General features: G+C 41.7%; 1 protein-coding gene across 1 annotated transcript; it reads right to left on the reverse strand.

Moving 5' to 3' along the window:
• Positions 1 to 1,686: 1,686 nt before the first annotated feature.
• On the reverse strand, positions 1,687 to 16,596 carry inppl1b (inositol polyphosphate phosphatase-like 1b; the record flags this gene model as incomplete). The annotated part of the gene is made up of 27 exons (XM_079228221.1): positions 1,687 to 2,508; positions 3,250 to 3,365; positions 3,456 to 4,251; positions 5,187 to 5,271; positions 5,675 to 5,827; positions 6,262 to 6,349; positions 6,447 to 6,535; positions 6,620 to 6,733; positions 6,821 to 6,910; positions 7,336 to 7,417; positions 8,539 to 8,627; positions 8,770 to 8,869; positions 8,992 to 9,130; positions 9,240 to 9,336; positions 9,501 to 9,618; positions 10,724 to 10,920; positions 11,026 to 11,128; positions 11,215 to 11,315; positions 11,418 to 11,532; positions 11,644 to 11,781; positions 11,988 to 12,065; positions 12,181 to 12,268; positions 12,434 to 12,574; positions 12,983 to 13,103; positions 13,261 to 13,399; positions 15,148 to 15,211; positions 16,460 to 16,596. 27 exons carry the CDS (start codon positions 16,594 to 16,596, stop codon positions 2,415 to 2,417), a joined length of 3,672 nt encoding a protein of 1,223 aa, XP_079084347.1. The 3' UTR covers positions 1,687 to 2,414.
• Positions 16,597 to 18,220: the final 1,624 nt, after the last annotated feature.

Genomic DNA, 18,220 nt, shown 5'->3' on the forward strand with positions numbered 1-18,220 from the left:
CAGCGATATAGGGATTTAACAGACATCTATTTAAATCGGATTATGAACTGATGAACTTTTTTTAATGAAGTTCCCTTCCATTCTAAAATGTGTTTTAATTATTATTTATTCCCTTGGATGTTTGACCTTCACTGTGCAGAATGATATGCAGGAGACGGTACTTTCACGTGCAATATATTGAAATGTCTCAACTGGGTTGCTTGGTCCATTGTGTACTTTTGAAAAGGGTGCTGTGAAGAATTGATTTTTCAGTGAAGTCAGAGCCATTTAAATTAAATTTACTCTTGAAAAGACAGAAGCAATTTTCATACATTCTCATTTTTCAATGAGGGAGGAGGATGTGTAATTTTAAGACTTTTGACAAGGTTATTTTGGAGAAAGAAAAATCTAATTATTATAAAAGATGAGTACTTTGATATCTGGAGGGCATCTTTAGACTTTACTATGTCAACATAATGTATTTACTAAAATTTGCTGCTGAAAAATCACAAACCAACTATGTCAATCTAAAACCTCGTTTCATTAAACACCTGAGGTTTAAGTAAAAAAAAAAATCAAAACTGTCCCACATTTTCTTCTTCTCTTTGCAAGTTGCCAAAAATTCCCAGCAGCCCTTTGGGCAATGGAATCACTACAGTCAGTATATACCTGCTGTCAGAGGACAGAGGGATGTGTTTGGTCATGCCTTAATGAGTAACTACCTCAACTAAATGCTACAAGCAACAGCACAGACACTCACGCAGAGGAATATTGAGTTATTTTAGGTTGGCTGTGGTCTGTGGTCTGTTATTTAACTGAGCTGACAAATGCAGCTTTCACGTGTTTGTTCATGGACTTGGTCATCGTGTTAGTCACCATGTATATTCAAGTATAACTAATGCAATCATATTTATGGAAGTTGTTTAACACTGGCAAAGCATTGATTCTCAGTTATCCAGACCAAAGTTTTTCAACCTTTTTGAGCCGCTGCACATTTTCTACAATGAAAAAATCCCACGGCACACCAACAACCAAAACAAAATGTCACATTGTAGCATAATTCAGCATGTAAGGTAGGTAATTATTGTGCTACGTAATGGCATGGAAGAGTATTTCATTACTTGGCCAGCCACTATATTGCAGGCTCAGTCGCTCAACAATGGAAAATTATTTGCGGCAACTAAATAATATTTCTTTGGACCGATTAAGTGAAATTGGACATTTTCCCACGGCACACCTGGCGATCTCTCACGGCACACTGGTGTGCCACGGCACGGTGGTTGTAAATCACTGATTCAAACTAAGGAAGCTAAAAAACAAGAACAACTTGTTGTAACTTGATCAAAATTATTCTGCGTGACTAAACCTAGCTAGTAACACAAAGTGTGCTGCCACTTGAAGAGTAGAGTCATCTTTTAGCTATGGATATGCAAAGTATTGTAGGAAATAATTGCCCCATGAATTACATTTTTTTTTTTTGGAAAGTATTGTTGCATCTCTGGCTTTACAAACTCTCTCTTCTTTCCACCCATAGGCCCTGCAGTATTAGACCATTAAGTAGTCTGCGCCTCAGTTAGGTGACAATAATCAGCATACAAGCAGCATGGTAGGATTATGTGATGTGAGCACTGAAACAGAACTGACTCAAAGTGATTTCTCTGTTTCCAGCTGCTCGATAGCATGAAATAACACTGATTGCTTGGTGACAGTAAAGACTTGCTTTATGCACTTTACAAAAGGTTGCATAAAACATGCACAGTGGACATTGGTACTGATTAAGTGACATGATAGCAACAGTATGAGACAGTAAACAAAATGAGATATGGCAGGTCCTTCTATACCAACTTTACAGACGCTGTTCCAGTAGATATGTACAGCTATGGATGTTATGCTCCATAGGTTTAATAGTGGGCTTTTACAAGCTCAGATCCAGGCTCAATAATAGCAGAGTAATGGAAAGCACACAGTTGAAGGGATGAAGGTGAACAGTAAACACCAACCTTGAATGAACACTGGGAATTGAAGGACTATATTTTTATAGTCATTTAAAATTCATTAAAACTAAATCAATGAGTCCTTGATACCATAATCAATATTTGTATATTTGTCGTTAACTGCAGATACACATCAAGGTTTTCCATTCATACCAGCCACCGCTTTTATGATCTGTCAAGATGGATAGATGAATGAAGCAGACTGTGGTACGAGTACTTCCTGCGCCATGTTCCCTTTGCTGTGTTGACACAGAGAAACCTTTGTTACAGTATTGATTGAGTAAATGAAAAAGACGGCAGGGCTGTGGTAAAGTTCAGCGGATGGGATTGATATCCAATCAGTCTTTCCACCTTTCAGGTCTCGGTTTGAACAGTTTTTTTCCAGTTGTAACTGATCGGACGACGAGGCTTCGTACCAGCAACGTTTTTCATCTCTGTGAGTCAGTTCCAGTTCCTGGTAAGATTCTCGAGGATCCTGCGTCGGTGCGAAGGGTTCGTCACTCCTGCGGCGCGTAGATCCTCCTCAGTGATGCCACTGTAGAATAGTGCAACAGCGACTATTACGCAGTTTCTAAGGTGTATAACATCATATACATATAAGTACAATTAGTCCCAATGTTATTAACCATAACTTGATTTATTTAAAACTGACATCATGTTTGCAACAGCAGGCTCAGGAGCAGCTTCTTCCCCTCAGCTGTCAACGTACTAACTCTGCACCACTGTGATAGCCCCCATCCCCGGTTACCACCAACTCCCCTCCCACACACACACACACACACACACACACACACACACACACACACACACGACACCTTCCTCCAGTGACTACTTACACACCGTACTGTTTATACCATATATATACTGTTTATATCTTGCATATCTTATCCACTGATCATACTGTTTACAGTATACTGTGTATATTGATTTACTACTTATACTACTCATACTTTTATTTATCCAGCACATTGCACTGCCCTTTTACTGCTTCTTTGCACTTCTGGTCAGATGCTAAAACTGCATTCCGTTGCCCTCGTACTTCTGAATGTGATGTTCAGTCCTCTCATTCAGATTTTATTGCGACTGTGACTTTTATTGCGACTGATTTTATTGCGACTGTCTTATGAACGCTGAGGTTTTCTCTACAGAAAAAATATATCTTTCTCTGTGTCTGTCTAGTAATAGTAGCCATATTATTTGTGTCTGTCAATGAAATGCAGTAACTTGAGCTTTACTAAGTACGGCTTGTGGAACGTGTTATTCAAAATGATTTTACCTGAAGTAATCCAGATCATCCCAGCCATTGAGGCTGAGTCCCAGGGTGTATTTTTGAAGACCCAGAGTACTGAGAAGCTCCCGCACAGTCTCTGGAGCACCTTGGAGTACAGACGCCTGCGTTGAGATAAAGCAGACAGATTTTTTTGTTTTTCTAGAGCACAAGGAGTTGTGCCTTTTTAAAAGTCTTTAAGAGCAGCGTCCTACCTCTTTCTCCCAGCTGTAGCCTCTATCTCCATGCATGGAGGGGCCGTTTCTATAACTTGGCCTGTGGTTGGGTATGGATGGGCCTCTCTGCACTGTCGGGAAGAAGTCCACTTCACTGAGGGACTTGGCCATTTGCAAAGCAGTGAGGGAGTTGTCTCCTGTAGGTCCAGGGGGCTGCAGATCCACCATCCAGGGAACAGATGCCTGAGAATGTGGTAAGTGAGTGGGGATGTAGGGGAAAGGTGACGGGACCTTGGTTGCCCAGAGAAGTTTGGTCCTTTCTGGGAGAAGCTGATGTTGATCCCTTCTGGCTTTTTCCCTGATGATTGCTGAGTGATTCATATACAAGTTCCTCAGGTTCTTCTCGGGCAGTATGGAGTCGTGAACAATTTTTTTAACTTGGTATTTGTCTCTGGGTTGTGAAGTCTGTTCTTGGTACTGTGGCATGGCGTTACTGGAGGGTGGCGGTATGGGAGATGGGGTTTTGGCTGGAAAAAGCTGATAGGAGGAGTTGGTGTGAGTGGAATGAAGGTCATTGGTTGGAGTGCATTGGGGCAGGACGGCTGGAATTTCAATCTCTGTAAAGTCTGATCTGTGACAGGGTCTTCTGTCGAAGCCCTGACGTCCTGAGATTTTCGGGAGCTGCAAGGCCTCATTTCCAGACCAGATCACCGGAGGGTCCCGACGCTGAGGGAGAGGCTCCTCCACCCTGCGAGCCACTGACACGCCTTCAAAGATGAAGTAGGCTGGATTGGTGTAGCTGCTCGGAGTTAGTTTGGGAGGCACTGCAAAGGACCTGCAATGAACAAACATGTTTTGAATGTTAAGTTAGTAAATATGTCCTCAATTCACATTTTCATCCTCACTTCAGAATTCCGTAATGTGTTCAGACCAATATTGGCACTGTGCTAAGGTACAAGGTCTGCATTGATTTGGGCATGTGGCTTCAGCTACCCGTGAGAAGATGAAATGCAATCTAAGGAGTCCAGTTTGAGAAATACACAGCAGCATTGAAAAACCAAGTAATAGTGTTAATGCGTAATAATTATTGGATGCCTGGTGTAGCCTCCAGAAGAACTTAGTTAAACAACTTCTCTCGTTCTCTGAATTTATTTTCCTTGATCACAAGTAAAGTAACAAACGCTGCAATCGCGATAGCAGGGAGTCGTCCAGTCAACACGCAGGTTGACTGTCCAAAAACACCCCGAACAGCCGGAAGTTCAGCTCTTTTATACACGGTTTTCCGTCATGAACATCTAACATTTCTATTGGCTCTAACAATTCTAAAAGGAGGAGAATCGTGTCCTCATCTTTTCTCACAAGACTGGAACGTGCAACGACCAGTCTGCTTCTCTAATGTCAATATACTGATAAACAGGTGTGAGTGTTGTGGTGCAAAGCGTGGAACCTTGAGGAACGTTTCTCACAGAAACACAACCTGAACTCTAGTAGACATAAGAATAATGGAATGCAGAATTTCTACAGAATATAACGATTTATATTACCAATAGCATTAAAAAGTATAAATTGTTTCACTATAATTTAGATCATTTCTACTGTATCACAGTTCCCAGGATTTGGGAAAATAACAGTATGCAATGGAAAGTGGGTCTAATTTTGAGCTTGGATTCATTGAAAAACATATAAGGTGAAATGTCAAAGACATAACAAAACTAAATATTTTTCTTGGAAAGGGTTTAAATTAAAATAAAAAAATTAAAATGTCCTCACCTGTTTATTGGTACCCGTGTAGTAGATGCAGGAGAGATATGTCCCATCCTGGGACCTTTATCATTTTTCTCAAAATGGAACCACTCTGAAAAAGTGAAATCACGGAAAATCAACAGGTGTCCTAATGAGCAAGACTTTCTCAAAGTCATGTGTGTAGATCAAAGGCCATGCCAGTTTGCAATCAAACAGCATAGTGGTGTTTGTGTGTGTTGTTGCAGTGCCTGGTGACATACCACTCATCTGTCCTGTTTCAGTGTCACAGGATGCATCTGGTCAGGGTCAGTCAATGAGGAGCCAAAAGAGGAAGCGGTCGATAGATACTAGCAAGTGTAAAGCCAAGTCAGAGATCATTGAGGAACCAAATAGAGGAAGAAATGTGGGACTCATGGGAGTCAAAGAATGCAGCGACAGTGGAGATGAAAGGTCAGTGGGAAGTGATAGTGCAAGCAAGGCCAAGGGCAAGAGAGGACCAGTTCCGGCTGACCCACCATAGGTCTTCTCTCGAGTCCCTCGTCTGTCCTTGGGCACATGGACCCTGACCCGTCCTCTTATGGAGCCCATCTCCTCGCCTCTGTGACTCAGAAATGTCTCAAACTGCTCCGATGCACCGGTGAGTGAGCGCAGAGCTACAGAGCATTCACCTAAACAAAAATGAAAGGTACATTAAAGGTCAACTGCATTTGATTTTGGAGGAAAATGTATATTTATGACACTAAATTCGGTGCCTTAAAATACAGTAAACCATCCACTTAATTGTGAAAATGTTCTTCCTTTTGGATAGAGATGATCGAATGAAAAAAGTATTTCTCAGCAGAAAATATTTGCCAATAAAAGTGCTTATAAATGTGTCAAAGATACCTTTTTAATGAACATATTTTGAGCTCTAGCAAAAAGCTCCAAAGCACATTAAAACGTAATGAAGCTACCAAGTTTAGCAGAAAGCACATGTACAAATATATTAATTTAAGAAAAAAAGAATAGAAATCCTTTCATATTTCGGATAGAATTTCTCTTTCAGGACACTCATCAGCCAACCCAGAGGAACGTTATGAATGTAGGAGTTAATGTGACCAACCGTAGGACTCAAACCCGTCACATGACTTGACAGACAACAGCAGGTGCTGATCCTGAAGATACTCCATGTCGGACATGATAGGAAGAAGCTATGACAGAAATAAGCATATCACAAGAACTTACTTTAGAATTTGACTTAAAAAAACTTTCAATAATTTCAACCATTTCCAAATGAGCCTCTTTAACCTTCGGCAGTTGTTTGAAGGACCAGCCTAGCTTGAGAAATCTGGGAACATCACAGCCCTGTGAGTCATTCTCACTCGAGCGTCGTGTCTCTGCAAAGAAAGGCGTGAATGAATCTTTGTCATTTGGCTGCATAAAAGCTTTATGTAAAATGTATTTTTTGTGTGGTACCATACCTTCAAGGCAAGACGAATGAAATTCAATAAAGAACTTTGCCTTGCTCGCCGTCTTCACAATGGCCTCGATGCCTTCAAGCTCTATCCAGGCCTTCTCCATGCTTGAATGTATATCTGTGCGAGACAAATGCATAACAATGCTGTTCACTTAATAAGGGGATGTAGTCATATTCCATCTGTTTGTGTCCACAATGACAGCACCTGTTTTGCAATTGAAACGTGATGTCACTCCCACTTGGAACGTGGCAAAAACAGGTGAGTGATCGCTTGTGAAGATGTCATCTGTGCAACCTGGTGAGAGACAAATCCTCCACATTAGTTTCCTATTAGAATTGCATTAACAACGCTAAGTATCTACAGTAGCTAAAAGCATCTTGGCCTATGAGCTGTCGGACATATTTTTCAAGATGTGACAAAAGAGAGATTTTGGAGAAAAAATGTGTTTTGCTACTATGCAAGACAAAAGCTTGGGCAGAAAGAGAAGAAATGACTCTTTTTCTTTATGGACCACAGACCAGGATGTAGGGGTTGACTGTTTTGAAGGCTGCTCTCATTTTGCAGTGGTAAAGAAAAAACCACGGATATCTAATTTGAGATTATGTTAAGGTTTAGGCACTGGCCTCTCTGTGCTGCTCTTATACATTTAGCCTATGCCTCATTTAACTGTTTACTTTGCAACTTTTTTTTGAGTATTTATTTTAATCTCCAGATCCTACCATATGCAGTGCAGATGATGTGCGTCTCTGGGTACGACTTCCACAGAATCCTATCACACCATGATGGAACATTAACTCGCACCTACAGAAAGAGATGCAGGTATAAATCAACAAAGTATTGTACAACAGATCCAAATACCAGATAAACAAACTGTATGCATAGAAGGATTACTTTGTTCCTTTTGTTGTGTGATAACTCTTAACCTCCTATTTTTATCTGCCATGGCAGCTGCTGTCAGTCACCTATCGAACCCTTAAATAGGCTTAAGTTATTTATAAGAATATCTTCAGTCAACTGTATATTTAGAGCGCTTCTAGGCTATGCTCTTTGTAGTTGTGCTTGGCTGATTCAGTATGTGTTTCATATTTAGCATCAGAGCCTAAAATACACAAACGTGCAGGCTGAAAGTATGACAACAATGTAATTCTGGGAAAAATATTGAAGACACAAAATACAACAAAGAGGCACCTTTATGTGAAGGACAATAACACATAAATGAATGCAATGCTGAGTGGCTCCAAAAGGAAACATCTAATACAAGAAACACACATTGTTTGGATCAATTTATCTTCATCTTGAACTTAATATAAACAAGACTAAGAGTCTACAGACATGGAAAAGCTGTCTTTTGAGACTCATGAATAAAGTTGAGGTGGAATAATTGACACATGTGGAAAGTTTGACTCACTGTAAACTCTTGACCTCCATCTCATTGTGTGCCATTGTAAAATAAAAACAGTTTAAATGAGTGTTTAAGTTTTATTTGCACTGCAAATATTTTCCGATGCTTCCCTTTCCCTTATTAGATACAAGTCTTCTTTATTCAATACATTATCCTTTTAAGGGGGTTGTTTTCTAGTACTGCTAATGTATGTTTGTCCCCCATCACATTAGTGTCTACATTGCATATGTTGCCTGTGTCATTTTAAAAGGTACTGATAGAAAAAATACAGCTCAAAGCCATGCTGGTGGCTCTGTGGGGCTGATCTTCAAGGTATTGATGGACTGTTTGTACAAAATGTCTTGGCAAGCCATCCAATAGTTTTCAAGAGCCATGAAGCTTAAAACCTTGATGAAGTCATTGAAATCGTAGTTCTGTGTGTCCAAACATTTTGGGGACATCTACTCAAAAGGTGCAGATGTTTTATGCATACACCATACTGTTTTTCCGAGCTGCTCTTGTGAAACAAGAAATGACTCACTCCCGAAGTCTTGTACTTCTGCCACAGGTAGCAGTCTCTGGAGCCCCGTTCATACCGATAGGTGGGTGGAAATGCAATCTTCTCTTCCTCTTAACCACGATAAGCAAAGAAAGAGTACAGAGTGAAGTCAGCAGAGCCAAATCAAAATTTCATTGCAACTATCTCTATATTTACCATTTATTTTGTTATTGTAAAATGTTAAGATATTACAGCGACCAATAAAGAACTCACTGAAATTGAGAAAGGCCTTCCTCTTTTGTCTCTCTCTGGTCAGCTGGTCTGCACACATGAGCTCTTCAAACTCTCTCTTAGATACATGTTTCAGGATGTCCTGCATCAGTGAGGACCAGAGAGAAGCAATAATTAATGTCTGGATATTTTCTCAAATGTCTTCAAGGGTCCTAAACCAGAGCACTTAAAAAAGACCAACGAACAGTACAGAAGTAGCCCAACCTGAACGTCCAAGTCGAGTCGGTAGTTGAGGTCTCCACACCAGAAGAGGTGGCTGAAGCGCAGGCTGATGTCGAAGGCACCGAGCTGTTTGTCGCCCAGAGAAAGCAGTCTGAGGATGTCCACAAAGTTTTGGTTCCTCCTGAACATGATGTACATTAAGAGACAGTTTTAAATCATTTTAATACTACATAGAAATATAACAGGAGCAGACTGATTTTGTGTTACACATATGTATACACCAAATGTACCTCAGGACCTTTTCACTTCCAGAGGTCAGGTGGCAGTTCACAAACCCAAAAGATGTTCCGTTGAAGAGGAAGGAGACCCCAACAGCTCCCTTGTTTCCTTGAACAACAGAGATACTCAACCTCAAACCTCCAGGTTAATAAACACAAATCTGGTTCTGTTAATCATGCAGTATTATTTCTGGCTTTCAGCCATTATACTCTACGTGTTCTGTAGTTTCTTTGTGTGTATTTGTGGTGGGGAGCCCATGCAGGGCAGCCTACCCAATGTGTTTCCCAAGCCTGTCTTCACACTGGCTGTGGTCACATGGCTGATGCGACTCTCATGCTCCGGCTTCACAAACACAGCCAGCCTCATATTCCACAGAGACTGTACTGCCACCTACAGGACAAAGCTACGCATTACAATAGACAGACGAGAACATATAATTACACATTTCTCAAATGATTTGACCCATTTCAGGAAACCCCAGTAACACAGCCTCTGAAACAGACCAGTTCTACAGCGACATGAAATGTTGCTTTCAATTTGATCCACAACAACATGTGTTTGAAAAAATACTCAAATCAAAATTACAATCTCTCATTGACTGATATTATCCATGTATATATACAGTATATATGAAAGTAGATAATTTTCCTATGATCTGAGACCCTGCTGAAACATTTTCCTTCCAATTCAAAAATATTTGATCCTTCACACTTTTATATACTAAGTTTACTTTCTACCAAATGTAACATGTCAAGGTTTACTTGAGGTTAGACGCCTTTTGAAATGCTCACGTATACAATACTTTAAAAGAAGCACTGATTTAGTTGAGGTTAAAATACAAGCTTTGTAAGTCTAAAATGCAGAATAGACTTGTAACTGTATACTTTAGGTTTATATATTGTAACATATGTATATTCATCTAGTTTGTCCAACAAATTACATAAATAATGTAATAACTGCTCTAAAATATAAGCTTAATGTTTTACCTTTTTTTAGTTTTAAGTTAAACCTCAAAAAAGTTTCCTTGTGATTATATTTCATATTTCAGGCTAGAGGCATTAAAGTCTTTGGGGTTTTACAGTAATATAAGTGTATGTTATACTAGATTATGTAAAGGTCGTATTTGTTTGCAAAACTGCAGATCTGTTTTGACAGCTGGGGGAATGTTTTTAGAACAACATTGATTTGGAGATTTCTGTGAGAAGATTAGTTTTTTCTTTTCTTCTAAGAGTCATATTGGTCCGTGGTGTTCTTGGTTTGCAGCCACAAAAGCTTTATACAAAATGGTTTTACATATGCAGTAGTTTTACTGTAAATCTACTTTGATGTATACCATCAGTGGAGTTCCCCTTTAACAATGTAAACTTGTGATTCTTTCTTCTGTGAAGATATGGTAGCTTTATGGTTAATGCACCCTATATAGACGTAATAATCACCATGAAGAAAACATTGAAAAAGAAGAAGAGAAGAGTTTTTGAGAGAAGAAGATCATTACTTGTTTGAAGTCAATGTGAGTATGACTACGAAGGGTTGCTTTGATATGTTCTGTCCAATCTCTCTCCCCCTGAGGATTCTCCTGAGTCCCCAAGGCGTAGATGTCATGAGGGAGAAAGGCGGTCGAGTCATCAGGGGTGTGCCCCAAACCACAGCAGGTCACCCACGACTGCAGGCTGCGAGGCGGAGGGGAACCACCTGTGCACACAAAACAACACAATCAATATTAATGAATAAATGATCCTTCTAATTCAAATTCTGCTTCCTGGCAGTGGAAGAGACTGTCATCACATTTATGGTTACCCATGTTCCAGGTGCCAACAAACACAGAGATCACGTCTGGCTCCCTCAGCTGAGAGTGCCTGGTTTTCATCATCTGGAGGAGTTGGCAGAAGGCATCACGCTTCTGAAAGAGAGGAGACACACTCAGTGAATTACAGAAAAGAAAACAGTGGATTCCAGTTAATAATAGAGCCAGGTATCTTTCCTTACCCGTGCACTCTCAAACGTCATTTCCCGTGGTGTGTTATGGGGACTGTCGACCACCATGCGTACCTTGGCCGGACTGCTCTGGAACTTGACAATCTGAAGGACTGATACCCAAGAAACATGGCAGCAGATGTATTTATACAATATATATTATGTCTGCAAGCAAGAGAAATGTCATAGGCACTAAAAAGTGAGTATTTTCTTACTTCTGTCATGTGAAACCCGCTCTATACCGAATGAACCAGCCTTCCTGTCAAAGAGCAGCACTCCTGTGTCCACATCTACAGAAACAGTCTGTCTGCCGTACCTCACCATCTTCACCTAGACGCAGCCAGGAAAACAACTGTTAAGATTTAAATATCAGGATACCAGTTGAAAAATGTGTCTTATTTTTCAAAGTCATATTTGATACAAAAATGACATTTGATGTACCTGAAAGGAGTGAACTGGCAGCTGTCTAGCATGGTTCTTGACAGGTGTTACATTGGTGGGTGTTGGTTCAGGAGGGGGTGGGTTCGGCTGCACTGCCAGATTGTGATTGGTCACCGCATCTTGTAATGCTTTTAATACCTTTACGATCAGAGAATTTGCAGTGTTACAATCTTACCACTGTTGTCCATCACGAACTAATTGATCTGTTTTTCAAAACCTCAACATCACTCAATAACCACTGCCACTAAAAGGTGCAAGACTCTGAGCGATAGTATTGCAAGAAATCACTTGTTACAAGGGAATCTTGCCACAATAGAAAACTTTGTGTAAATTCATAAACATACCTTTTTCTCCAACGAAGAAAGGAGGCTGACCAAAGCTGAAATCTTACACAACAGGCTGTCTATATCCATCTCGGGGCCCTTGTTCCAAAAATACAATACATAAAGCGCCATGAGTATATGGATGTGTAAAGGGGTTACCATATTATAAAAGTACAGTAACTTACTGCTCTTCAGAAAGCTTGCTGCACTGTACCTGTTTCTTGATGTGTGTTAAAGAGCAGCTCGGATGGTCGAAGACCTTTGCCAAGGTTTCCAGACTTGAGAGAGTCAGGTCAATTTCACTGTAGATCAGATCAATACAAAACCTTTGTTAATGACCATACATCTGTTTACATATGTTATAGCGCAGAACATAAATTGTGTCCTGTGTCGTATCAGTCTATATGTTTGCAAATTGCTCCTCGTTTTCACATTTGGCTCATCGTTAACAATCAAAGTATGCTAACCTGTTTAAGCCTTGGCACGCAGTACCCAGAGTACGCTTGAGGTGGCATAGAGTTGTTGCCCCTTTGTGCACATTCTCAACGTCAAGAGGCAGCTCACTGAAGAGGTAGTCATTGAGTAGACCGATCAGATCACCCGCAGTACTGTAAACAGGATAAAACAGGCAGAGTTCATTTAAAATGATAGAACAAGCCATTTCTGATCTCTAGATGTTCATTTTGCATGGGTTTGATCTGTTGGCAAAAAACCACAGCACTGTTTATAAATAGGCCCAAAAATAAGTCAAAAGAGGGTTTCACATGTTGCTTTATATATGCTTGATTGCACAGGTGCATATCTAGATGAGAAAATGTTGTGAATATGACAGATGGCTCACATTAACGTGGCTATACATCACCTCAAGTCACGAACCAATAAATAGGCACATATTGTCACACAGAATAAGCAGCTCTCAAATATAAACAGTTTACATGCCAAATAGATAAGCACTATGCAAGGAACGTCTTTAGCCAAACTGTTAACTACTTAGCATTGAAGCTGGATAATCACACCTGGATGTGTTCAGCTCACACAACTTATCCAGGAACAGGGCATGAGGGGTGGGTTTTGCTGGCGGTCCGGTCGAAGGCACCGTGTTGACCGAGGCTGGAACTGGAGGCGGCTTCTCGTCATCTGTGCATGAACGAAACATCAAATCAAACATAATAATACAAACAATAATGCAGCCCTGAAAGGAGCACCGTATTTCACAGGTATGTAATATTTTACTATGAATAATGCACAATATAGACTGTTTGGTGATTGTTTTGATAACAGATAGCGGCCCCACCTGAGCTCTCTTCCCCAGTGTCTGTGTCCCGGGGAACAGCGTAGAGCAGAGGAGTCACCAGGCCCTTGTGGGGATGCTGGTACCCCAACACCAGGTCCTCCAGTGTCCGAAAACAGTTTACCTGGACCCCCTGTGTTGTCTGTGAGACACACACACACACACGTCAAAAAGCAGTGAGTATATGTACTGTAGTAATCCCATAAACATGTATGTGTGTCATTGCTTTAAACATAAACTGGAAAGGCCACATGAGCGTTAAACAAATGCACTGTAGATGTTAAGAGACATTTTTTTTTTTAAAACTTGGTAAGACTACTATGCTAACTGAAAGTCTAAATCTAGCATAATATGAAATAAACTGAACATAAAGTTAAAAAAATGCAATTCTATCTTGCACACTGGTTATTAGCAGATGTTTCCACAATCAAAATATCGCTTGGGAGAACAAAACAGAAGTATTTATATACGCATGACAGAAAAAGCCACATGCAGATGATTTGCTGTGATAAAAATGATCCCGGGGGTCTAGAACACTCTGCCCTTCACCAAACCGGAGAGGTGACATCACTGAAAGCTACTTCCTGGCTGCAGCAGCAGTTGTCTGTCATGTTTCACTGAGTTTCAACATTCCCAGTCAGACTAAAAAGCCTCACATCAAAAAAACTCACAAAAAAAGCATACTCTCAAACTTTCCAACAAAAAACCTGGACAGCTACACTTCAGTGGCTCTCAAAGCAGCACCGGCAAAAGTTAGGATTAAATAAACACACATGCGGTGCACAGGTGCTGTGTGCATACATACTAACAACGCGACAGGTCACATGCATAAAATCAACAGGGTTCGCATTAGACCACAATACCAAGTAAACCCTTTTCCTGTGCCCCCTTTTATAGACGTTTTTGTTTTCATTTTGCGGTCGTTTTGGCTTAAGCTACACGTCTGTTTTGCCAGGAACTCTTTAAATAGTATTTTTTGTACCACAAGGATCTCTTGAAAAGCAATTCAAAAGAAATGACAAGCAATAACAGACAGCAAGAGAGTAGAAAGGGCCCCAAAATATCTCCATGGCCATCTTGGATAAGCAAAAAGGAAAGCCTGTGACGTGTGAGTTAGTGGAGCAAATCCAGTGAGGGAAAATACGTACTGGAGGTTTATACTGATGGCAGTGGAAACACAACTGAAATAGCAACAAGGTTTAAGGTCTTCATTTGAAAGCAGAGGACTTTTCCAAGTCAGGGGCTTAAAAAATGACAGTCAATCATAAATAAACTCGTTATTGGACTTTAATATGCAGACATAGTTTTTAAAAAAAAAGCCACAGATGATTTGCGGTTCAGGCCCTGAAACTGTCTATTTCCCTCACTCTCTCGCTTTATCTCGCCCACTGTCCGCGTATGTTCTTGCAGACTTCTATCATCGATTAATTAGGTCATTTGCTGACCAAATCTGTTCAGAATATCAAAAACAGACTCGTACCATTACTGGCTTAAACTCTTACCACATCCAACCAAACACCCCCGTCCATCCACACAACAAATAAGCACACCCATTGGTCAGTGACCTAGTGTGTGGGTTGAGTAGGAATCTCTGAGACATAAAAACAATTTCTCCTCTGTGCTGCTGCGCTTGTGATACAAGCATGAGGCCACATGGCAGAGATGCCATTCAAGCAACAAAGCTGCTGCCGTCGTCACAGAGCCTGCACAGAGAGGAAACACAAACATGTTCCTGTTCTCCTACAACAGACAATAACAAACCATTGTTTGATCTCTCTAGCTCCCTCTTACCGACCGCGTCTCTCTCTGCGTGTACAGTTTGTGCCAAGACATCCATTGTGTCTTTCCTCTGTTCTTCCTCGTCAGTGTCACACGGCGACGAACACTCACCTGAACCGCTAGAAGGCCGTCCGCGTCGGGAAGAATCCGATAGGTGTGAACATGACGTTGGAACCTTTGGAAACCCAAAAATAACTTTGTTATTAATGCCATGGCAAATTACTACAACACGCTTCTGAGCAAACATTCAAAAGGAAAATGCACTTAAATGTATTGTTTAAATATAGACCAGATGGCTAACTGTAGTTAAAGACACTGTAACTTTCTTTACAAGGCGCCAGTTGTTTTACAGATCACTAATGACGCGTCTTGTTTAGAGTTATAAAATGTGCGAGGGACACTTAGGTCATCATCTCCAGTCATGTGAGAGGAATTTGTTTCAAGGTAGCACGTATTGATGGGGCAATTTTTTTGAATCAGTCAGCTCCTGTGTGTTACCTGAACAAAGGGAAACCATGATAGCAGAATGACTGAATCAAATGTGTGGAGGTATTTAACGAACTAAAAGGGGGAATAATATATTGAGAAAAGAACGGAGGGAAAGAGGGAGCACTGCGAGCGCCCCGGCTCAGCTTTCAGGAATGTATCTGGCTCAGGCGGATGAGCAGTCAGCGTAGTGCGGTCGCTGGAGCTCCCGCCCTCCTTCAGGGGCCCCAGGGAAGAAATAGGGGTAAGAGAGGAAACAGGGAGTCCTGGGCCAGGGTCCGACTAGCTGGACGCTGTTCGGACAGGACAGGGAGACTAGTCTGGAGAGGGTGTGTGTGGGAGGTTGGCGCAGCCTGCACACAGCACTTAAAGTCGGTCTTTGCTGGCTGATGATGGTGAAAGTGATGGATAAGACAGGGGAGGAGTGAAGCCGCTGAAACAATTTACAGATGGGGACATTCTTCCAAAAAGTTGTGTTTATGAATAGTTTCCAACCCCAATTGCCAAGATCTAAACGTTTAACGAGATTAGGTAATTAGATATGGTTTTACATAAAGTAGAACAGTTTCTTCCCAGATCGGGCAGCGTTTACGACTTCAAGACATCCTGAGTGAATCATTCATTAAGTATTTCCAAAGAGGTGGAGCACATCATCAAATTAGACACACAAAGTTCAGTAACTTCTATAAAAAATCTTTCTGGGGAGTGAAGAGAGTCCCGTTCCCTTCCTTTTCTTTTAAGTTTGGATCTACACTTACAAATACATTTATAGAAAAGGTCCACAGCTGCTCTTACCGTCTAAGATAACATAGAAGCTTAAAGTACCGCGGATGGGCAATGTGTGTGTGTGTGTGTGTGTGTGTGTGTGTGTGTGTGTGTGTGTGTGTGTGTGTGTGTGTGTGTGTGTGTGTGTGTGTGTGTGTGTGTGTGTACTCACAGCAGGCACAATGCATAGGCTCCTGGCACAGACTCACTGTCTCTCACTAGGTAGCTGCCATCCCTACCTGCCCGTGCCAGCAAGTCCTCTGCATGCACGCGGCTGATGTCACGATGATACCATGCTGCCGTAGCCATGGCAATCAATATTGCAAGATATGTTCATAAAAATAATCCACATGAGGTGATGAACTTTACGTAACACAAATGTACCGTCGGGCTGGCATTAAGCTGGCGGAGCGCCATTCAAGTTGTCAGCGCCAGAGTGTGTTGAGAGCTCTACTTTAGTGTTTAGAACTTTCCCATGATCCTTTTCTTCATGATCAAAGTGTCAAGCAGACAACCCATCATCTTGTGTATGCCAGCAAGCACTTCCTGGGTCCCTGTTGGTTCCTTCAGGGTCAAACATCCTGTTGCAATGGAGGAATAAAAGAAGAGTCCACTCAAACAACAGGCTGCTCCTCAACAGCAGCTCCAGTCCACCTTTCTGGTAATATCCGTGTGGAGAGAGACCCAGTTTCAGCTTTTGGTTGCAAGTTGCTGCACCCAGGTGGGTGTGTTGCTCAAACAAACACAGACCATCACAGCGGCGCGAGGGAGGGGAGGTAGAGGAAAAACAGCGAGAGGTGCTGCACAGTCTGAATGAAGCAGCCACCCCTAGGCGATGACGGTGCCTCTAGCTTAACCACAAACACAAGCCCTCCTCTGGTCCCAAAACAAAAACCCCACATGCAAACAACAGGAAAAGAAGAACCAAGAATGGCAAAACAAACAAATTGAGCCGCACACACGGCACTCACACACGCATACGGCAGAGACAGAAACATACCAGATGGGACTCGGTCAGCACTAAAACCAGACAGGCATGCAACAGAAACCAGACTAATTCAAATGATTTCCCAGCTCTGTTGCCATATAAGGAAATAGGAACACCCTCCAAAAAGTTCAGCTGATGAATGCAGTTGTCTTTGCTTCGTCCAAGCCCAGATTCCATTGAGAGTGTGTCTTGAGTTGGACGTGGGCTACTCCGGGGGTCTCCCTTTCATGCTGGACGTGTGTGTGCTGGCGTGTGCGTCTTGTCAGGAGCGTCCCGTCCGCCCTGGCCTGGTGTCCAGCGGTTCTTCAGAGTGCTGTCAGAGCAGAGGGAGGGAGCAGAGAGGCAGAGGACAACCCCGTTAGAGCGCCGGGCAGACAGAGGAAGTGACTCGACATTCCAGATGGCGGACATAGCCAGGAGAATTCTTGTGAGGGTCTCAACTCCACCACCAGTGTGTGAAACAGCAGACTGCTTCCTTTTTCTCTCTCTTCTCTCCTCTCTTTATTTATTTCCTCCCTCTCAGCCCCTACCCTCAAATTCCAAACAGAAAGAAGAAGAAAAACAGCTTACCACACAGATGTGAGCTGCCAGGCTAATCCTCAGTTTCCTCCTGTTTAAAAAAAAAAAATCATCTTTATCTTCAGACGTTTCATCCTGTGGCAGGAATATTTACTTTCTTTCCCTGTGTTTTTCTCCTGTCCCAACCTTCTCCTTTTCGTCACTCTTCCTAAACTTTCCTTCCTCTCTTGCACACTCCTTCCCTCTGCAAAAAAAAGCAGCCTCCATATGGTTATGATCATCCTTCGCTTTCTTATTTTTGCCCTCCTAGAACATCGCCCTTTATTCAGCCCTCCTACTTCCCTCCTTTCCTATTAGCTGGAGCGTATAACTCTGTGGGAAGCTGTTTGATCCCATATTTGCTGTTCTGCCTCTCACTACTCAGCA

This window comes from Taurulus bubalis (genome assembly GCF_910589615.1).
Source record: "Taurulus bubalis genome assembly, chromosome: 13".
NCBI lineage: Eukaryota > Metazoa > Chordata > Actinopteri > Perciformes > Cottidae > Taurulus > Taurulus bubalis.